Source organism: Equus caballus, chromosome 14, assembly GCF_041296265.1.
Source record: "Equus caballus isolate H_3958 breed thoroughbred chromosome 14, TB-T2T, whole genome shotgun sequence".
Lineage (NCBI taxonomy): Eukaryota > Metazoa > Chordata > Mammalia > Perissodactyla > Equidae > Equus > Equus caballus.
Window position 1 is genome coordinate 107,107,935 of NC_091697.1, and position 23,954 is coordinate 107,131,888.

General features: G+C 38.6%; 1 protein-coding gene across 8 annotated transcripts in view; it reads right to left on the bottom strand.

The window, feature by feature from the left end:
* The window catches only part of TNPO1 (transportin 1), a 91,133-nt gene that overhangs the window by 25,655 nt on the left and 41,524 nt on the right, over window positions 1-23,954 (bottom strand). For all 8 annotated transcript variants that reach the window (XR_011425269.1, XR_011425270.1, XM_023618213.2 and 5 more), the window contains exons 5-11: window positions 20,490-20,596; window positions 18,160-18,293; window positions 13,539-13,620; window positions 11,141-11,263; window positions 9,102-9,220; window positions 2,714-2,774; window positions 2,001-2,169 (exon numbers count right to left, since the gene is read on the bottom strand). Coding sequence is in view for 6 of the 8 variants with exons in the window: in XM_023618213.2 (XP_023473981.1) it covers window positions 2,001-2,169; window positions 2,714-2,774; window positions 9,102-9,220; window positions 11,141-11,263; window positions 13,539-13,620; window positions 18,160-18,293; window positions 20,490-20,596 (795 nt within the window). In the remaining 2 variants the exon portion in view is untranslated. The remainder of the gene's footprint in view (window positions 1-2,000; window positions 2,170-2,713; window positions 2,775-9,101; window positions 9,221-11,140; window positions 11,264-13,538; window positions 13,621-18,159; window positions 18,294-20,489; window positions 20,597-23,954) is intronic.

Here is a 23,954-nt window from a genome sequence, read left to right on the forward strand (position 1 = left end):
ATATGTGCAGACACAGAATTAGTTAAATGATACATGGAAAAGAGCCAGCAGAGTACATATAATCTGATTTCAATCTGCAAAGTCAGCCTCCCTTCCAAAAACGAAGATACACATGTGTTTGTCTGTATGTGCGCAGAAAAACTTAGGGAAGGACATGTAAAGATGGGTGGGGCGTAAAGAGGAAGTAGTTTTCCCCCAATTCAATGTACATTATTTCTTTGGTAGTTACCTATATTGTAATCACAAACCCCTCCTGCTGCCCACATGAAAGTTGAAGTACACATAAGGTAATTTGTGTAGCAGTAAAGATTGTGGGTTCCCGTCCTGTGTGAGATTTGGGTTCCAACACTAGACGTGCCACCAGGACTGTGCTAACCATGGGCAAGTTTCTCTCTAGCTTCCTTACCTACGTGAGGCTGCTGGAAAGATTAAACGTGGCATGTGCACAAAGTCCCTGGCTCAGGGCAATGCATATCAGGCACTCTGAGCAACTGCTAGTTATAGGAAGCTAAACTGGCAACAGAGGAATGACCACTATTTAACCAAACCAACCACACAGTCCAGGCTGATGATTTATGTTCTTAACCACATCATCAGGTCCTAGAAATCCCAACTCTGAATTACAGTGGTGGTTCTCAACAGGGGTGATTGTGTTTTCCAGGGGACATGTGGCAATGTATGGAGACACTGTGGGTGGTCACAACTGTGTGTGTGTGGGTGATGCTGACACCTACCGGGCAGAGGTCAGGGATGCTGCTCAACATCCTACAAAGTACAGGACAGCCACCACAACAAAGAATTACGTGGCCTAAAATGTCAATAATGCTGAGGTTGAGAAACCCTGAACTAGAGCAGCAGAGCTTTAAAAACCAGCAAGCAAGCAAGTGAAACAGACGTGTCTCGGTTCCTCCCCAGAGTTATTTAATCAGAGTGCAGCCTAGGATGCCGGCTCAACAGATGATGTGGATTTGCAGCAAAGGTTGGAAGCTAACAGATTTAAAAAAGCATATTTTGTAAGTTTAATATGACAAAGCAATTTATATTATTTTAGAATTATCCATGATAATCAGCTAATTGTCATGCAAATTATCACAAAAAATGAGTTTATGTTAGGAAAACAGGAAAAGCTTGTGGCCAATGTTTCTATTTTATAGTATCAAACAATAGATAGTCTTTTGAGAAACAGGAGTTTGAGGTAAGAAGTCTTCTTAAGGAATATAATGAAGATTAAACATAAGAAAAGCCCACCAGGAAAATGCAAACCAAGACCACAGAAAGATACCACTTCACACCCACTAGAAGAGCTGTAATAAAAAGACAGACAAGTGTTGGCAAGGATGCAGACAAACAGGGACCCTCAGACACTGCTGGTGGGAAAGTAAGTGGTACAGCCACTTCGGAAAACAGTCTGTCAGTTCCTCGAAAGGTTAAACAGTTACCATATGACCCAGTGAAAACATACATCTACACTTAAAACTTTATACAAAAGTTCACAGCATCTTTGCTCACAATAGCCCAAAGGGAGAAACAACAAAATGTCCATCAACTGACGAATGGATAAATAAGATGTGGTCTACACATACAATGGATTATTCTTCCATAATAAAAAGGAGTGAAGTCTTGAAATATGCTACTACATGGATGAATCTTGAAAACGTGCGAAGTGAAAGAAGACAGTCACAGAGGACCTCACACTATAGGATTCCATTTATAGGGCAAGTCTAGAACAGGCAAACCTAGAGAGAGAGAACACAGACTGGTAGTTGCTTGGGGCTGGGGGACTTGCAGAAAATGGGGAGTGACTGCAATGGGGATGCGGTTTCTTTTTGGGGTGACGGAAAAGTTCCAAAATTCATTGTGGTGATGGTTGCACCACTCTGTGAATATGCTAAAAACCACTGAATTGTACCCTTTAATGGGTGAATTGTATGATACGTGAATTATTTCTTGATAATACTGTTATCAAAGCAGACAACTCTGCTTTTCCCTCTCTGGCTTACTTAGATTCCAGTCAGAAATTGTATCGTCATCATCAATTTCATCGTCATCATCATCTTCCTCTTCAATTCCATCTTCATCATGCTGCTGAGCCACTGTCCTTGATCGATGAAAACGTGGCCTTATATCCTGTTCACTATCAGGAATTGTTTCATCTTCTTCAACATCACCCTGTTTTTTCAAAAGGGAAAATTTTGGTGTTATTCATTTTAAGCTAATAATAGGCACATGAGTAAAAGAATCAGAATATCCAGAGATGGGGTCATGCACAGGATTTTGAAGCCTAATCCTTCAATAAGAACCACTCCCTGTGCAGAGAACAGTTCCTGTGAAGGGAAGAAAAGACTATCATATAACACCTGTCAGGTGACGGGTACTTCAATTGCATTAGATTGCCTACCACCAGCTGGTATGATCCAGAGCACCCGAATCAAATTCAGATCATATTTACAAGATCTTTTAAAATAAACTCTAGGTAATCTGAATCAACAGAAAATTAAAGCTAAGTCTACTAGGGTCACCACTTAATTCCAATTAAGCTGGATCAATTTCCACCCAAATCCATTGTTTGCTTCTGTCTTTGAACTCTGTAGCACAGAATATACAACGGAAAGCTTATTGACATAGTCTATGCTAAATGGATGTTCTACTAGTCAAATTCAAAGATTTACTCAGTCAATAAAAATAATCTCTGTTCACAGAAAACCTTCCTTACCTTAAGCAGAATAATATCTATATCTGAGTACTTCATGCCATTCACTAACACAGGAATCAACCTAGAGGGAAAGGAATTCATGAAACAAAGATCTCAACACAGTTATTAAAAAGTCTTAACAACCATATGTATACTAGTAATATGAGGACACAACCACAATACGAGTGAGTTAACCTCAGCCAACACGGGTCTTGGCGCATATTCTGTGATGTCTGCCCTTCTCACATGATGAGTACTCCTGACATGCATCTCAGGCCTTTTATATATTCAGGCACAGACTTAATGGATGGAATCTTAGTGGGAATATGATAGCTTGTCAATAGTGCTTACGGGGGCCGGCCCCATGGCTGAGTGGTTACGTTCACACGCTCTGCTTTGGTGGCCCAGGGTTTTGCCGGTTCAGATCCTGGGGGGCGGACATGGCACTGCTCATCAAGCCATGCTGAGGCGGCATCCCACATCCCACAACCAGAAGGACCCACAACTAAAAATACACAACTATGTACTGGGGGGATTTGGGGAGAAAAAGGAAAAATAAAATCTTTAAAAAATATATATATATAGTGCTTAGAAATAAAAACAATAACAAAAACCCAGCAATTTCTCCCCTAAGAATTTATGCAAAATATACTAACAAACATCCCCCATTTTTGGCTGTAATAATTTTAAGCTTTGGTAATTTTTTTCTCACTGGCCCATCAAACACACATGAAAGAGTCTACTGAGGACAAAAGGTACCAGAACACTTTGTAAACGTTTAACAAAGTCCACAGTCCTCTGCTTCCAAATTCTACCTTTAACTGTCCTGGGAAAAGAGTGGAAGTATGAAGAGGCAAAAGAAACTCAGGCTCAGAGTGCCAGCTGTGGGCTGATCAACAGGCTCCTTCCTTCTAATCTAGTGATCCCCATTTTACAGAGGAGTAAACTCAAGCTCAGGGAGGTTACATTATCTCCACAAGGTCATAAGCTTTAAGTGAATGGGAGAGTCAGAATTCAATACCAGTTGGGCCTGACTCCAAAGACAATTCTTTCCCTACACCGGACACAAGAAACTCTCACTGCCTACACTGTCTTCAGCCTTTGTTGAGGCCTTACTTCAGTTACACGCTCTAACGTCAACTTAATAAATAGGTGTGAAACCACTTCTTAGCACAACTCTTCTATCAACGAGATAATTTTGCAAGCCTTCGTTAATTAAAGCACTACTAACAGGGAAACAGAAGCAGTGGGATTTAAAATCCCCTGGATAGATGTAAAAATGTGAGCCAGCCAAACTTCCACACTCAAAGTCCTTCTAAATTCTAAAAGAGAAAGACTAATAGTAATTTAACATTTAGATAGTATAACACAACTAAATAAAACGTATAATACATAGTGGGACCAGCCTGATGGCTAAGTGGTTAAAGTTCTGCACACTTTGCTTCAGGGCTGGGGTTCGTGGGTTCAGATCCCAGGTGCAGACCAGCCATGCTGTGGAGGCATCCCACATACAAATTAGAGAACTGGCATGGATGTTAGTTTGGGGCTAATCTTCCTCAAGCAAAAAAAAGGAAGAAGATTGACAACAGACGTTAGCTCAGGATGAATCTTCCTCACAAAAAAAAAAGAACAAGAAAAAATTTATAACACATAGAACCATATTTTGTAAGCTACAGGCATTTTGTAGGACAACCAGGTCCATCTGCATCACCAATAGTTAAATCATTTACGATCTTTGTCGATAATTTCAGGGAAGTGCTGAGGACAGACGGCAGACTGTACAGTACTGAAGAGCTAAACAGGAGGTGAGGTAAGTGAAGACAGAGCCTCATCTGTTCTCTGAATCTTTTTAAGATGGAAGAAATGGCAGCAAGTTAAAAAGTTATGGAGAAGACGCAACAGAAGGGGAAAGTTGAGAGAATACATCTTACCTGATGGAGTGAGGTCCCTGGAATAAGGAAAAAATCATGCCATCCAAGACCATAAATAGATTGGTTAGGAAAAGGATAACTCACATGAAAAGATATCTGTTAATTTTGGGGCAAGATGGAGGGTGCCCTGTTTCCCCTATAAACAGAAGTGCTCACACACTGAATGAAGAGAACTTCAGAAGAGGGATAAAGGTCTGAAACAGCTGCTCTGGTGAATGGAAGACAAAAGCTGATCTGGAACAGAACAAATTGGCAGGTGTGTGAAGGTCCACTTGGCGCTGAAGGCCATGGGTGCTACGGCCATCAATCCTCCCAGCAAGGCAGCTTTTCCCAACAGGATTGCACAAGAAGCAAAGAGAGTTCAATTAATCCAGAGCAGGGGAGATGCAGGGCAGCTGGAGGCTGATGGTCAGTGCAGTTGATGTGTGGATCACAACGTCTGTGCCAGAGAGAGAATAAAAGTAGATGTGCAGGAAATAAGGACCCAAACAGCTGGGCAAGTAAGAAAATGAGGCTGGGAAGAGATGCGGGAGTTAACTGTGACCATGTGGCAAGATGGCGTGTGTCTGCTGAATTCCAATCATGCAAGGCAGACTGTATCTTTGAAGAGGTCTAACTGTTAAGAATCATTCTCCTGAAGCCTAAGGTAGCCACTGAAAATAAGAACTTTCTATGCTACATCACGGAAGGGCAATAATGTTAATACCAACGATGAACGTTTACTCAATACTTACATATGTGCTGGGCATTGGGTTAATTGTTCTACATGAATTACAGGCCCAGGAGCTATCAATGTACAAGAATAAAGGTGGAAAAAAGTAAAAATAATTTTGGAGGAAAAAGAGAAAGGAAATGAAGACCTGCTTTACCAGGTAGCAAAAAACATTATTAAATGTTCAATAATTAAGAGTATACTACTGCTTAAAAAAAAACAGAGCAGACTATACAGCCCAGAAACAGAAAAAAGAATTTAATGTCATCCCTTGTCACATGAGTACTTTCTTTGTGAGTCCATATAAAGAAGAGCGATCTCATTATATATACAATTTTGATGCCCAGGCAAACCTTTTTTGCTCATCCTAAACAAGAGTCTGGTTAACAGAGCTATTTGGAAAAACAAGCTCTTTTATCACATTTTTTTTTATGTCAGCATCAGATACATGCTGATATTTTCCCATCTTCACAATGCATTATTTCAACTGAAATAAAAGCAGCCTTGTTTTATATAAAAATGGTTCCCAAAGAGTGGTCTGGAAGACATATAAATCAAACCCAGCTATGCTGGCACTGAGCTGTTTACAATGTTTGCACTAATTAATCAGCACAGCAAAAAGGGAAGTGCTGATTTTTCAGCCTGCTACCAAGTTCCCACCTGCTCCAAGGACGTTTAGATTTTATTAGTCTAATGACAGAGTTGGAGCATCTAGCTGTAATTGTGTACTATCGGTAATTATCTCCTAATGTTATAGCTTGGGTTTTCATTAATAAAATCTCTTTAGCTTTTATAAGAATTAACATCTCTTTATAGGATTTTTAGAATGATACAATCCTATAGTAAGAAACAACCATATCATAAAAGCGACATCACAAGTTAGGGCGAAAAGGAAGAAAAATCAATACATTGACTTCCTGAAGGAAAAAATCCATTTAGCACATCACCTTTCACTTTACTCCCAAATAAATTCCAGATTGGCTGGAATAAAATATAGATGGAATTGTTGCTTTCCTAGTGAGAAAAGAAAAAGAACTCGCCTATATGAAAACGAGAACATCCAAGTACCGTAAACATCTGAAAAAAATATGACTCCACTAACACGACAATATATTAAAACAAATGGTTTTGCATACTACAAAGCTACAGTAATCAAAACAGCATGGTACTGGTACAAAACCAGGTGCACAGATCAATGGAACAAAATTGAAAGCCCAGAAATAAAACCACACATCTATGGACAGCTTATCTTTGACAAAGGAGCTGAGGGCATACAATGGAGAAAAGAAAGTCTTTTCAACAAATGGTGCTGGGAAAAATGGAAAGCCACATGTAAAAGAATGAAAATTGACCATTCTTTTTCACCATTCACCAAAATAAACTCAAAATGGGTTAAAGACCTAAAGGTGAGACCTGAAACCATAAGGCTTCTGGAAGAAAAGCTAGGCAGTACACTCTTTGACATCAGTATTAAAAGGATCTTTTCGGACACCATGTCTTCTCAGAGAAGGGAAACAATAGAAAGAATAAACAAATGGGACTTCATCAGATTAAAGAGCTTCTTCAAGGCAAATGAAAACAGGATTGAAACAAAAAAACAACCCACTAACTGGGAAAAAATATTTGCAAGTCATATATCTGACAAAGGCTTAATATCCTTAATATATAAAGAACTCTCGCAATTCAACCACAAAACATCAAACAACCCAATCAAAAAATGGGCTGGAGACATGAACAGACATTTCTCCAAAGAAGATATACTGATGGCCAATAGGCACATGAAAAGATGCTCATCATCGCTGATCATCAGGGAAATGCAAATCAAAACTACACTAAGATATCACCTTACACCCGTTAGAATGACAAAAATATCTAAAACTAATAGCAACAAATGTTGGAGAGGTTGCGGAGAAAAAGGAACCCTCATACACTGCTGGTGGGAATGCAAACTGGTGCAGCCACTATGGAAAACAGTATGGAGATTCCTCAAAAAACTAAAAATAGAACTACCATACGATCCAGCCATCCCACTATTGGGTATTTATCCAAAGAGCCTGAAGTCAGCAATCCCAAAAGTCCTGTGCACCCCAATGTTTATTGCAGCACTGTTTACAATAGCCAAGACGTGGAAGCAACCTAAGTGCCCAGCAACAGACGAATGGATAAAGAAGATGTGGTACATACATACAATGGAATACTACTCAGCTGCAAAACAGAACAAAATCATTCCATTTGCAATAACATGGATGGACCTGGAGAGAATTATGTTAAGTGAAATAAGCCAGCGAGAGAAAGATAATCTGTGTATGACTCCACTCACATGAGGAATTTAAAACTATGGACCAAGAACAGTTTAGTGGATACCAGGGGAAAGGTGGGGTGGGGGGTGGGCACAAAGGGTGAAGTGGTGCACCTACAACATGACTGACAAACATTAATGTACAATTGAAATTTCACAAGATTGTAACCTATCAATAACTCAATAAAAAAAAAACTGAAAAAAAAGAAAACAAATGGTTTTGTTTTTTGCTTATCCATTTTGGTAAGATTAGAGAAATTATAACTAATGGCTGGCAAAAGATGTGACAGGACACTGCTGGTGGGGTGTAAAGTGGCATAACTTCACTAGAGAACAATTTGGAATATTTACGAAGAAGCTTTAAAATGCTCAGACCCTAGGAGCTTGGTAAAAATCACTTCCAGGAATTCCACCTAAAAGAAACCACCACTTACGGACAAAGAAAGATGCTCACTCCAGGATTATTTATGATTCAGACAGCACACAAGCTACAATAACTGAAAAGAGTATAACCAAACATTTCAGCACTAACTATAGGTAGACGCCCTGTTAAATGCTCTACATACTACCAAGTTTAAAAACACCCTGAAAACACGGTATTTGGTATACGGTACCAACACAAGGGAAAACAAACGAACATTAAAAGACAACACATCAAAAATACTAACAGTGAATACTCAGGGTGGTGAAAATCTAGGAGATTTTAAGTTCTCTGCATTTTAATTTTCTTCCACAAGCCTGTATTACTTTATTTTCAAAAGAAAGTAAGCATTACTTTTCAAATACATATATCAAATTATTATGCTGTAGATACCAAACTAATACCATGTTTTAGGTCAATTATAACTCTACAAAACTGGAAAAAACATTATTTAAAAAAATAACTGGGGCCAGCCCCAGCAGCCCATTGGGTAAGGTCAGCACATGGCACTTCGGCGGCCCAGGTTCAGTCCCTGGGCACAGATCTACACCACTCGCCTATCAGTGGCCATGCCGTGGCAGTGGCTCACATACAAAATACAGGAAAATTGGCAACAGATGTTAGCTCAGGGTGAGTCTTCCTCAGCAAAACAAAAACCTGATTTAACAGCATTCACTGGGTTAAAAATAGGATTAACAATAGATTAACGAAAAATTTCAGAGCATCACAACTAGCAGGAAATGATTTTTTTCAGAAAAAATCCCGACCAGAGTCCATGGTCAAACTATAAGGATTATTAAAAAAAGGAGCTGTGTCCTGAATTACCCAAAATTAATTATGATTTAGAATAAACCATCCTCACATAATTAAAAGAAATGTAATTGCTTCTTGAAAACTCTCTCTACTTCTGCCAACAGTAAAATTAAGTCTGACTTCTTCAGAACTTCAGTCCCTGGTGGCAGAAGAATGCAACCTAAAAATATAAAAATGAAAAATCACTGTTAAATTTAAGAACAAAGGTAGCATCCATAAGAAGAAACACTTACTTAGGAAGATGCCTCACGAGTACATCTTTGCATATTGGTTGCTCAGCCAAAGTGAGCCAAAATTCACAGGCTTCCAAAGCCACATTTTCATCTTGATCTTGGGTCCTCTGTAGCATGTACTGTAAACAAAAGTTTACAGTTAAAATTAATCAATTCAAATCATACAATCAAAACAAACCTAATCCCATTTCAGCAAGATAAGGGTCCTCTGCCATGGCCTTGCACTTCAGAGTGGTTCTCAACCCAGGCTCTGGACTTGAAACAAGTTTCCTAGTCAGCTCCAACACGCACGCACACTTAGAACTACCGCTTTACAACTCTGCCTAACGAAAAGTATTCAACACGTGTTGTTTACCTGCTCCCGTACAGGTGTACTTCGTTTCATAAAACCACTGAGATGTTTAAAATGTATTAATAATCAAACATTAAGTCTTCTCAGAAACATTAAAGTAAAAACCTCCCTAATACCTTTCTTAAAATGAAGAATCTTTTTTACAACATAACCACTCAAACTGTCTCCTGTAATGGATATACTTTCACATATTTAGAGAGATACTGACATACACAATTACAAAAGTTAATTTTTTTTTAATTTGCAAAGTAGTGACATTTTGTAACGCAACTCTAATCTGTAGTTTCCAACAAAACAGGCCTATCATGTCCTCTAACATACCAAGCAAAATTCATTCTTTGTTGGAGGAACATCTGATTCCCCAATCTATCCAAAGACATAGTGTCTATCCTCCTTTAAAAAAGCCCTTGCACACAAAAACAAAACTGTATTTGTCAAAGGGACGTGTGTAATTTCCCAGTGTACCTTAGACTGGAATTGGGGTCAACGGACAAATTCTTCGTACCCATCCTCTGCCTAACTGAAACATCTCACACGACAAAGTGTGACGACACAGCAGTGTGACAGGCCAGCTGCCACCACACCCACACCATGTCCCACCACTAAGCTGAGCACGGCTGAAGACCTGCAGCATTATACATGAGGCTCCCGCTGTGACACGGCCCCAGCAAACGATAAAATGGCTGTAACTCTCGGGGTAACTCTAATCTCTCCTGCCAACTTTCAACCAGCTCCACTGACTCTTCACAACACTTCACAGAGAGAAGAGGCTCATCAGAGAAAACGTCACTTATCCCCATCTCATGCTGCTACATCTCCTCATCTCTACAATTATCCTTGCTAAGGTATTAGAATGAGAGCTGCTGCACATTATAGGTGCTAACTCTCTTCTCCCAGGTTTTAGATCCCATCCTTTAGGAAAAGACCTTCCCTCTCCACACCAGATGGCCTTCTGGAAGGGAAAGGGAGGACCTAGATAACGTCCTATTTAATACACTTGCAAAGCCATATATCACTCATGTACAACTACATCCAGTAACAGGCAAGCCAGGTGGCAGAGTCTGATGCAAGCAGTACTGAGCACTGCCCAAATTATTTTGTTCTAATAATAATTATACCTTGTTATCATGTATTCCTTCCTTTAAAAATGGCTAAACAGTGATCAATGTACTTAGAATTTCCTAGTAAAGTTATTTTAATTGCATGGAGATTGAAAGAGGGCCTTTTAAAATCTAAATGGTTTGCTGGAACTAACTATAATGGTTACATATTTTCTACTCAGAAATCTCACTGGGACCATAAGTCACAAGTTCATCAGATCAATTTTACCAGGAATGGTTAGAAAACAACTCTTTAAATTCTAAACTCCAGTGACACAAGAACATGCCACTTAATCTACCAGTTTTATGGATCATTTAGCCTAACCCATATCTAAAAAACACAATCTAAATATTTCCTAGTTATCCTGGTTAAAAGCTATCTACTCCTTTAAACAAGTTCTCCCCTCTTTAACATCTTAAATATCATCAAAGAAAAATCACCATAAAGATAATTTCTAACCCTATGACAATCCTATTTTTTATGTGTTAAATAAACTGGCAAACAGCGGTTTCACATCGTAAACTTTGTGCCCAGGATTTTTCTTGGGGGAACAACAAGGAGCAGGCCTTTAAACTGCCTGTGTTACCTCGACTATATTATGCATGTGAGGAAGCAGGCGGTCCATTCGCACTTCAAGCAACATCACAAGTGCTCGGCACACGTTTTTTCGTACCTCTGGTTCTTCATCACCAGCCAATGCAAAGAGATTCTATTGCACAAGAAATATTTTTTTGTAGTTAAAATATTCCAGTATATTAGAAAGGTTTATATATAATAACCAGTAATCTGCAAGGTGGTAACATTTAAAGAAACCTAAGAAGATACAATACAAAGACTGAATAAACTGGCCTACAATATTAGGTTATAAAGTAAGGCAATTAAATGTAGGATAATTTCCAAAAATTATGATTTTGGTAAGCGATCTAAAGCCATTCTTTGATAGAGTATGATCAGTTGTGTTTTGAGGTAATTTTTAGTTTGTGAGAATAAAACCATGTCATTAGGACACAGGGGCATTCGTTCAGCTCACCCAGAAGTAGAGAGAATCATTAAAAGACCATTTGATTTACCCTTCAAAATTACTGTCTGTCAAGAAATTATTCCTAACAACCCAGATTCTTTTCTTTGTTGGTGAGGAAGATTGACCCTCAGCTAACATCTGTTGTGAATCTTCCTCCTTTTGGTTGAGGAACACTGGCCCTGAGCTAACTTCTGTGCCCATCTTCTTCTACTTTGTATGTCGGACACCACAACATGGCTTGATAAGCACCCAGGATCTGAATGGGCGAACCCCAGGCCGCTGAAATGGAGCACCCAAACTTAACCACTGCGCCACCAGGCCAGCTCCTCAACTCTGATTCCTAAGTTGATTCCTAAGGTACAAGTTTTATAAAAGCATCAATAATGAGGAAACATATACCGGGTTTCTGACAACGCAACCCTAAGCTGTTGCTGTCTACCAAGTCAACTGAAAAAATAAGCAGCAATCGATCTTATGCTATTCTTAACAAGTTTCCCTACAAGGTTAAAAAAAAAAAAAAAAAAAATCTCAGCATGAACAACTGACTATTTCGTTTAATCTTCACAACCCCAAGATTTATTATTCAATTTTACAGATAAAGAAACGGAAGTTCAGACAGTAAGTAACATGCTAGACAGCTGGGGATCAGAATCTGGTTTTCACAGACTCATAAATAAGTCCACACTCATTTCGCTACTTTAACAAGCCACCACTACAAGAACAAGTTGTCTCTTTGTAAGAGGATGCTAGTGGGATGTGAGAAGAAAAAGTAATAAGGTTCCCCATCTCACTCCTGAGGTTTTACTTTATTCACACACACAAACATACACCCATGCATTAAAAGCAGTGAAAAGATCATTTAAAAAAATAAGTAAAATCCCAGGGCCGGCCTGGTGGCGTAGTGGTTAAGTCTGCACGCTGTGCTTTGGTGGCCCCGGTTTTCAAGTTTGGATCCCAGGTGCGCACTTAGCACTGCTCATCAAGCCACGCACTACCCTCTATACCAAACCAGACTGAAAACATCTTGAGGCATAAAATTTACTTATGTATCCCTAGCACCATGCACAGTGCCTGACTCACAGTAGGTACTCAGTAAAATCATTCAAGACATGTTTGGTTTCAACTTTTAAATGGTAGAGGATCCTAATGGCACTACTTGTAGTCCATTAGTAAAAGATGCTCGGAAAGAAGCTTGTCAATTTAAGTGATAAGAAGAAAAACGACATTTTTTCCCCCTTTCTTATATTTCCTAACAGAAATACCAGCAGTTATGGCCTCTGAAGGACTTTTTTCAAGGACAGACGATAAGGAATGGACTACTTAATTCAATTTCACTTGTTGAAAATAAAGCAAAGTGCTTAAGGAACAATTCTTTCACAATTGCTGTTATCAAGCGGTAGAAGTTTTGAAAAGAAATTTATGGTCAGAAAATTATCCTTTTGTTGTCTTTCTGCTTTTATCAAGTTAAAAAGTGCCTTTAGAAAATGCACGCTGAGATTTAGGAGTCAATTTTTTCCCTGACACCTTTTACAACGGAAACCAATGGAAAAATAGAAGGACCTTCCTTTTAGTCTGTGCCTTCAGGTTCTTTATCAGGTTAAATTGATCCAACCTTACCAATGTTTCATGTTTCAAATACTGCAAATGAGCTGGAAGGTTTCATTTCCATATGCAATTTGAATAGTATATTGGAGCAGAAATTTTTATAGTGAAGATATTAAAAACACACACACTCCATAATCAATGTTTGTATCACCATACAAATAGAAAACTCAGTAACAGAGGAAAAGAGCTTTTCAGTTAAAAATTACAAAGCCAATACTGTACCCAATTTTAATACTATCAGAAATAATTTAACTAAATATTGACAGTTCATAATTACAAATTATTATAGCTATAAAACTACATTTAATGAGTATTTCCTAACTTTCTCAAAAACAAAGCAGGGGACGACAAATCTTACCTCAATAAAAGAATCAATGTGCAACATCAGAGCTTGAGTCCTACTGATGATAAACTGATTGACACATGCCACAGCATGAGACCTAGAAACAAAATTTAAAATTTAACATACAGTCATTGTAGCTTTTTTCTATTTATGAAAGATTGGCAAGAACTTAAAACATTCCTCCATAAAAAATATTATGGTGTGTGTATAGCCACATACACACACTCACCCCACTAAAAAGAATGAGTCAAATTTCTCTAGGTATTCACACAAAAAATGTGAGTGATATATTAAGTGAACAATGAGGGTTGCTGGGCAATATGACAGTGCTTCTGTGAAAGTGAGAAGTGTCTGAAAGGACATAGGCACATTTTTAACAGTGGATACCTCTGAAGAGTGGGGGCATGTGGGAATTTATTTTATATACTTACAGGTTTAAAAATAATGGGTATACATTCCTTGAGACTAAAAATGAGGAATAGTCTATAGTCTGTGTGTTCCAACATACCCAATTCAATCCCACAGCAATTCTTAATGGCACTCCCTGTAAAAAGAGAGCCATGATCCAATTCTTCTCACTACCTCCAGGTCCCCCCTCGTTCCACAGTGATCTCCCACCAGGATTATCCCAACTGGTTCTAACTCATTTCCTCACTTCCGCTGTGCCAAACCCCACTACAACCTGTTTGACACACATGAATACAATCACATCACATCCTTGTTCAGATTGCTCCAATAAAACATAACCTACTTTTTCTACAAGAGGTCAAATGGTAAATATTTCAAGCTTTGTGGGCCACATAAAACCTCTATGACAGCTTCATTCCCTCCCCTACTTAAACACAACCTTGTAAAATATAAAATCATTCTTAGCTCAAACATTCACGGCTGGATCTTGCCCCATGGGTCACAGTTTGCTGACTACTGGCTTAGACATTCCTCTGTTACGTGGCCACTCCCAACCCTCCATCTTCATTTCCAACTATGCTACAAAGTCTGTTCTTCTGTCACTCTAAAAGGCTTGATCTTAACTCCAGGGCCTCTGTACCTGCTGTTCCTGTTGTAAATGTTCTTTCGCTTTGATCTTTCAAAGACTTGCTAGTTTACAGTGGTCTCCCCTTATCCAAGGGAGATATGTTCCAAGACCCCCAGTGGATGCCTGAAAGTGGGGACAGTACCGAATCCTTTCTATATTATGTTTTTTCCTACACATACATACCTATGATAAAGTTTAATTTATAAATTAGGCACAGTTAGAGATTAGCAACAGTAATAATAAAACAGAACAATTATAACAATATACTGCAATAAAAGTTACCGTAGATCCTAGCAGCCTCAGCATATGATTCTTTTTCTTATTAAGTCCAAAACTTTCACCTTTTCACTTAAAGAAAGCACTTGTCGGCTTCTCTTTGGCATATCTGAGTTGCCAGCACCACGACTCTTGTGCTTTGGGGCCATTATTCAGTAAAATAAGGGTGACTTCAACACGAGCACCGTGATACCTCAACAGTCGATCTGATAACTGAGACGGCTACTAAGTGACTAACAGGTGGGTGGATCGTGGCGTATACAGTGTGGATATACTAGACAAAGGCATGAGTCATGTCCCGGGCAGGACGCTGCGAGATTTCATCACGCTGCTCAGAACGGAGGGAAATTTAAAACCTATGAATTGTTTATTTCTGGAATTTTCCATGAAATATTTTTGGACTGCAGATGACCATGAGTAACTGCAACTGGGAAAATGAAACTGCAAGGCAGAGAAGGTGGGACTGAGGCAGTACTTTGCTCACGGTCTCTGCACAAACATTACCTTCACAGAGAACCTCCTATAAAAATACCTCTAATCACTGTCTAACCCCCCATTCTCATTATTTCTCCACAGAATTTAAGATGAAATTATGCTATTTATTTACTATTATCTGTCCTATCTACCTCCTCCTCTGATGATGCACTAGAAAAAAGTAGGAACAGAAAAAGGCACCGCAATGTACAGCCAATCAACAAAGGAGATGTTCCACATGATTAATGACTGAAGAGTAAACCATCAAGACCACAAAGGGATACCATCTTAGATCAATGTGACTGGCAAAAATTAAAATGTGTGACAATACCGAATGCCAAGTATGTGTACCCAGAGAACCTTTTGCTTTGTTAATAAAGAGTATACATTGATGTAACCAAATTGGAAAACAGTTTGATGTTATTTCTTTGATTTATTCATTCATGTGTCTTGCATCCCAGAAATTCCTTCCCAAGATTTTATATGTCCTCCTAAGAGAGATTCTTACAAATAGACAAGAAAAGCCAAGCCTACAAATGTTTTCAGCAGCATTATCCACAACAGCAAAAACTGAAGACCAAGGTGGGGGAGAGGATGCGACTAACGCATGTAACCGTCATGCAAAGGAATAGTATACAGCAGTCAACAGAAATGAGCTATGGTGACACAATATGGATGAATCTGAGCAACATGATATTAAATTTAAAAAGTCACCCAAGATAAATTCAGCATAATACTTTCTATAAAGTTAAAAACAAAGATATATATATGCACACATTTTACATATATATGCAATGAAATTGTGTTTTAAAAAATGGCAAGGAAGTTTTAAAGTTCAGATTCGAGGCGGGTTGTTGTCAAGGTCCTTAGCTTTTGTTCTTGGTAGTAGATTCCAGTGCTTATTACTAAAAAAAAACCCCTAATAACTAAAGACCAAATGGAAATAGGTTATGATGAGAACGTGTCACGTGCTAAGAATCCTAACCCAATTTTGTGTACCTCTAGTATGATTAAGAAAATAAAATGTCTCTGATTTTTAAATTGCTTAGTCATGTGATGGATAAAACTATATTTCCAAAGTTCAACAGTTATTTTGAGAGAGAAAAACACTTTTAGGGGTACATAGTAAACACCAGTTAAACTGTATTAATAAGGTATTCAATAATAATGTAGAATAAACCATATAAAGATGGAAGACATTCAGTGCACAGCAGATAGTCATTTACCCAAATATCCATTAAAATGAAGAGTAATTTTAACAGGATGTACAACACCGTCTCAAATGAGTAGTAACGAACACTCACTGAACACATACATTTCTGTATCGCTGAACTCTACCTAGTTAAGTTTTAAACAAATGACCATCTACAAAAATGTATTAAAACTACAAAAGAAATTTTTATATCCAGCAATGGTGTAACCATTGTTTTTTGGATTTTTCTGTTGTTCTTCTTTCAATGGCTGAGAATTAGTTACAAGAAAGTGAATTTCTTAGAAGTAAAGAGAACTATGCCAATCACACTTTCTTGCATCACTTTAGTTGAAACGTTAAAAGGGGGAAACTTCTTAGGGATCGCGAACTCCTCTATCTAGTCAACTATGCCAGGGAGAGAGACAGTTTATTTTGAAAATGTTATTTATTTGTATGACACTACCACAAATAAACATCTATTAAGTTTCCATTCTGAGCACAACACTGTAAGATGAAAGTACAACACTTAAGATGAAAAGTAATTAAAATTAAATGTAGGTAAAAGACTAAGAACCAAATAGAGAATTTAAGCAAGAAAAAGATTCCCGATTTCCTCTGGTCTCATTGTTGGACACCATAATCTTGTGGAATACAGCTTGGGATCCTGAAGTACGCCCCAAAGGGCTCTGAACTGAGAGTCATGGCTGATGCACTCAAGTCCATGCAGTTGGGTATCCCTGAGTAACTGCCTCTAGGAATTGCATAATTTCTACTTTAAACAGTAATATGACGTTTGATCATTCCACATAAAAGCACGAGGCACTGAAAACTGGAAACAACAAAAAGCAAAGCAACTGAGAATCAGAAGAAAGAGCAATAACTTCCATAGAAACAACCGGCAAAGGTCAAGTTAGAAAAAAAATATATAATTGGAGAAGAAAAACAAAGAGTACCGAAGCCTGGGGAAGTTTTGGCGAAGTTAGAGTCTTGCCCTCTTCAACACTGATAAAGGCCACAGGACAATCACAGCTTGATAGGACAACTGATGACGATAAACTTAATCAAAGGCCAATTTAATACTCCAAATGGAATAGTATTTCAACTACATGCCAGGCACTGTTTAGGGAATATAGAGGAAAACAAAGCCTACCAGGTTAACTTGAGGAGCAGCCAACTAGGCCCACCATGCAACTCGAGAGTGTATTCAAAATCTTTCCACCTTCATGCTTAAAATCATGTAAAACTCAAGCTAAAATTACTTAATTTAGATGTCATATTGGAGGAATTGTTATTACACAGCTGCAAACGAAGGTATTGGTATTTGGCAAGATTCATAAGTTAAAACAAAAGAAAAAAACAACCCCTAAACACAATGAATTTTAGCCTTCCATAAAGCAGCTTAAAAACATGACTGTTACCCACGACAAATGTAATTAACCATAAAGAAGGTAGAGAACTAGCATATTCAACGAAAATTTCATCAGACAACATTTCATGGGTTTTGTGATTAAAGAAGTAAATTTCAATTATCAAAGTTCACCTTTGTGGAACATCTACAACTTGTGCTAACCAGAGTACTACTAGGTAATGCAAAATAAGGGAGTGGTCAAGCTTAAATCAGACTCTATAAATTAATTTAATATTGGCTAAAGAGATACCTTATTTTCGGACTACTGTGCTTAAAGAACTGCAAAAATTTGGGAATCATGATGTTGAGAGGACGATCTAAAACATCACTATCTAAAATCTCGGCAGAATCTTCACATATCTTCTGAAGGGCGCCAAACGCTCCCTGTAAAAGACGTTTAAATTATTAGAATTAATTAAAAATGAAGTCATTTTAAAAGCAAATTGAGGAAAATCGACTAATTTGTATGGATTAATGTTCTCTGTCCACGTAAAGTTATGCCTCATAAAATCTGTATATTTAATCATCAATTTTAAGATAGAAATCATTATACTTTAAGTTACCTAAAATTCAGTTTAAAATATAATGGTACATTTTCATTTTAGCATTAAACGACAATATTTTGGTTGGCAGGGATTGTAATAAATACTATCTAATTCAAAAACTTAACTTCTCCTGAAATATTCTTGCCAATTTTAAGTCAACATTCTTCTCTTATTGAACACCAGTGTGTTAAAACTGAATGTAAAACGCTACAATTATGTATTAAGCATGTTTAACCACTGCACCACTCCTCTTTTCAAACCACAAAAAGAGGTCTTAATACCATTAAAAAATTACTTATATCTAAATCATTCATTGGGTAATTGTGACAAAATCTGTTCAAAGGGCAGGCAATTCAAATTGGCAGCTATTTCCCTATAACCATTTTTACACCAAAGGGGGGCTCACCTGGAGCTCTTGTACACAATGTGTAAGCCAAGGTTACCTCCACCACCTACTTCACAGTCTATAATTCCACCAGCAGCACCTCAGTGCTTATTCTCCACAGCCGTTAATTTAAGAACACTGTCTTTCTTTCCCTTTTTTTTTTTTTTAAAGATTTTATTTTTCCTTTTTCTCCCCAAAGCCCCCTGGTACATAATTGTCTAATTTTAGTTGTGGGGCCTTGCAGCTGTGGCACATGGGATGCTAGCTCAGCATGGGCTGATGAGCGGTGCCATGTCGGCATCGAGGATCTGAACCAGTGAAACCCTGTGCCATCGAAGAGTGAGCGAACTTAACCACGCAGCCACGGGGCTGGCCCCAAGAACACTGTCTTTCTGAAACATGACTTATGTAGTGGCGCCACAATTTTGCGATTACTGCAGTTTTTTTACTCTTGGCCAAGTGCTTGCTTAAAATTTTGATCTCCTTTTATGTTATTACCATTATACCAAAGCACTATTTAAATTTTAATCAATTGTTACTTGACGGCTAAATAGTATTTCAGGTTTTCTGTACTCAGTGTATTTCCAGGGCAGTATTTGGAGAATGTATATATGATAACACAAGATTTCTTTTCTCCTAGGGAGGAAGAAGAGTGACTTTAGAGACTTCTCTCCTCTCCCTAGCTCCCTTTCTTCCCCAAGTCAGATCTGGCAACAAGCTGCCATGTCAAAACACCACCTTTTTCTTAGGTTATGCCTGCCTGGCCTGGCGCCAAGCCTTTTTTTTTTTTTTTTTTTTTACTGAAGAAGATTCCCCCTGAGCTAACATCCGTGCCAATCTTCCTCTGTTTTTCAGTATGTGGGCCACCAGCACAGAATGGACACTAAAAGAATGCTATAGGTCCACACCGGGGAACTGAACCCATGCCGCCAAAGCAGAGTGTGCCAAACTTAACCACTAGGCCAGCGGAGCTTGCCCCAAGCCTTGCTCTTTTTTGAGAGGGAGAGGAGTCAGTGCCTTGGAGAGGCAGAACAGCTGAAATGGCTTCCATTTAAAACAGATTTCTACCAAAACTAGAAGCTGACTAATGGAAGAGATACTTAAAGTACTCATTAACAGTGAGAAACTGGAGGAGAAGAAATCCATAGACTCCCTCTCACCTCCTCAAATGGAAAGGTTGCTACTGACTGGATCAGCAGCAAACATCAAGAGGTGATAATTAATCTACACTTAAAACCAGACTAGACATACCCCAGACGTGTCGTACAATAAGAGGCACAAAGACAACTCAGAGAAGCTGAAAAAGTACTCATGGTTTGCAAATCTGGGAAATTCAAGACTATGTTCGAAAAGTACCACATCAATTGATTAAGCTGTGTTTATTACATACATACACCCCCAGGAACTGTTTTAAAATACAAAAACAGAAGATATTTCCTTCTGGAAAATATAGTAAAGAGGTTTTATAATTTATCAGTCTTTATAGATAACACTAAGATAAATGATGGCTAACGTAAAACAGAAAGGTAATTTTAGGCTTCTAAGTTTTGACACGGTACGTTTCCGAGGAAATATTTTTCCCCAAGGTTGCTAATACACAACCTGACAAGAGACAGAGAGAAGGCTTATATAAGCAGCAGGAGTCCTCACCTCACAGGTGTTGTAGTCCTCAGAGTCCAAGAGGCTGCAGAGCTTCGGTAAGAGGTCAGGCCAATTCTGCAGTTCTCCCTTGGAAGCTATGGTTGTAATCAAAATACCTAGAAAGAAAACACATGCCTTTAGGAAAGCTGACCATATCACGTTATATACTGTCGTGTCAACCACCACACAGGGAATGCGAGTGCAGGCTAGTGGGCACACATGCACACACACACACGTTTAAATGTCCCAGATTAGCCTAAGACTTCCAAACTATGTAGAAAAGAACATTCACCAAGACCCTCAGATCACCACGGCATATATCAGACCTGTTTCTAATCTTACTGTCCAACACTTCACCTTCCTTTGTATTTTCAACAAGTATCTGTACAAAAGACTATAACTTGCTCTTCTCCAACAAGACCAAGAACAGTTCTTCTAATTGAAATTACTCCCCTTTTGAACCCTCATACACTGCTGGTGGGAATGCAAACTGGTGCAGCCACTATGGAAAACAGTATGGAGATTCCTCAAAAAACTAAAAACAGAACTACCATACGATCCAGCCATCCCACTACTGGGTATTTATCCAAAGAGCCTGAAGTCAGCAATCCCAAAAGTCCTGTGCACCCCAATGTTTATTGCAGCACTGTTTACAATAGCCAAGACGTGGAAGCAACCTAAGTGCCCAGCAACAGACGAATGGGTAAAGAAGATGTGGTACATATATACAATGGAATACTACTCAGCTGCAAAACAGAACAAAATCATTCCATTTGCAATAACATGGATGGACCTGGAGAGAATTATGTTAAGTGAAATAAGCCAGCGAGAGAAAGACAATCTGTGTATGACTCCACTCATATGAGGAATTTAAAACTATGGACCAAGAACAGTTTAGTGGATACCAGGGGAAAGGTGGGGTGGGGGGTGGGCACAAAGGGTGAAGTGGTGCACCTACAACATGACTGACAAACATTAATGTACAATTGAAATTTCACAAGATTGTAACCTATCAATAACTCAATAAAAAAAAATTACTCCCCTTTTATAGAAATTACATGCAAGAGCAGAAAGAAACTATACCACAATGTTGGCAGCACTTATTACTTGGTGATGAGTATGAGTCTGCTAGGTTCAAACAGGGAAACATCAAGAAGCTGAGAACAGCTCCCTGACTTAACCTAGGACCACAGCCATGGACCACAGTAGGGAGAGAGCGAGCAGACGGGCCAGTCATCGAGAACAATCCTACAGGTTCACTCTGCAACACTCCCCTCGCGTAGACAGGCCATACAGTCTAAGACTTCCCGCTTACTGGATTAAGATGAATCACTGGCAAGGTGATCTTGGATTCGGAGGCTGAGTGGCACATGCTGACTGATCATATCATTTCGACAGGATTATTTCAATTGTGTTGTGCAGTTTAGTTGTGACAGTTAATGGATTACGCAAACACATAAATATGTAACACAAAACTTTTGTGTTAACACAAACAGTAATAACACACAAGTTTTGTGGTAATACTTTTCTCTGCCTTAGTAAATTTAATATAAGTTACATAATGTACTATGCTTGGCGATTACAGATCTTTCAGTATCACAATTAAGTGTATAAACTCTGACAGCAGGCAAATTAAATGTACTCTAAGCTTTAAAATATTAGTTTGTAAAAATGAAAACAAACAAACAAACAAATAAAACCAGTGCTCTCTTCAGGGTTATTTTGAAAAGTCAGTGAGATATGCACACAAAATGCCTGGCATATGGTAAACAGTCAATGATTATTACTGAACAGCAAATTCCACTGTTTGTGTATATAACTTCTCTTTGAATTTTCCACTGCTAGTTTTGAGAAGGTTGCTCCTAATGGTAAAGAGCTAAAAAATGTAAAGAACAAAGCTGCTGGTACGCATATACTTTCCACTAAAAAAATTAAATTATATGGTAAGGGTCAATGTACCAATACAACCCTGTTAGAATAAAACAGCCTTCTGGGTAACAGCAAAAAGCAGCAAGACTAATAGTAGGTCTGTTCCTTTTTGCCAAGTACTCTTTCCTGAAGTTAAAACATAAAAGAACTGAGGGAGAGAGGAAGCTCTGGATCTGCCTACAGGAAACCAAGCACGTCTTAAAACAGTCAGTAACAAAAACTGAATACAAGCTAGAGCCTCACGCTAGCAGACCCCTGACAGCCATGACTTCTGTTGGAAGAACATTAAAGAAGTTGACAGACTGACAAATTCAAATTTGCCTGGCCCAAGATAATCTCATCCACTCCTGAAAAATCTTCTAATGCCTAGCACAGTTGCAAAAAATGAAAAATTGGAATTCTCAGTGTACACAACAAAGATGGAAGTGAAAACTGGTGTGCTTGGCAATACCTACTAAAATTTTAAATGTTCAAACAACACATTTTGACCCAGTAATGCCACTTCTATGAATTACTTTCCCACAGGTATATAAACACACATAAAAGAACGCTCACTGAAATAATAAAATTACAAACCAACCATATTATTCTTTAACAGGAGAAACAATTTTATATTCATCTAATGGATTACCACATAGTCATTGAAATGTGGTCCTTCCAAATATACTTCTTTGGCAAGACCCCCCAATATATACTGTAAGATTTAAAAATTTTAACAAGGCTGGCATAGGGGCCAGCCCCATGGTGAGTAGTTAAATTCGTGTGCTCTGCTGCAGTGGCCCAAGGTTTCGCCGGTTCGGAACCTGGATGCAGACATGGCACCACTAGTCCGGCCATGCTGAGGCAGCATCCTACATGCCACAAATAGAAGGACCCACAACTATAAATACACAACTATGTACCAGGGGGTTCTGGGGAGAAAAAGGAAAAATAAAATCTTAAAAAAAAGAAAAAAGGCTGGCATACACTCACCATTCTTTGTACCAGTGTCACAAGTTGGAAAAACATTAGGAGGGTACACAAGGATCCATCAGAATAACGTAGGGAGCCCCTCTTCTCAAATTACAAATGCCCTCTACCTTCCCCTCCAAAATCATGTTAATAACAGCAGCATTTGATACGTCAATATTTGGAGTAAAGTCAGAGCCTCTACCATTGAAGCAAGAGAAGAACTGGGTACTTGTCAAACCCACCATGAGATAAAACATACAAAACTAAAGAACTTTTAATGAAAATAATTGACTCATGGAAGTTCTCAATTGACTTCCATTTAAGCAATCTGCCAGATTAACAGCAGCTTTCCAGGTCCTTGTAAAACCCAGCTGCTGAAGCCCCATGGCACACGGAGTGCTGCCTGTCAGCAGGCCCCTCCAGAGCACGCCTGCCCAGCTCCTCCGCTCCACCAGTGGAGGTGTGCATCCCGACAGTTGGTGTGCTTGCTCTCAAACCTATTTATACCTGTGACCATAATGAAACATCTTTTTTTAAAAGTAATTTTACTGGGATTATAATGGTTTATAATGTTGTGTAATTTCCGGTGTACAT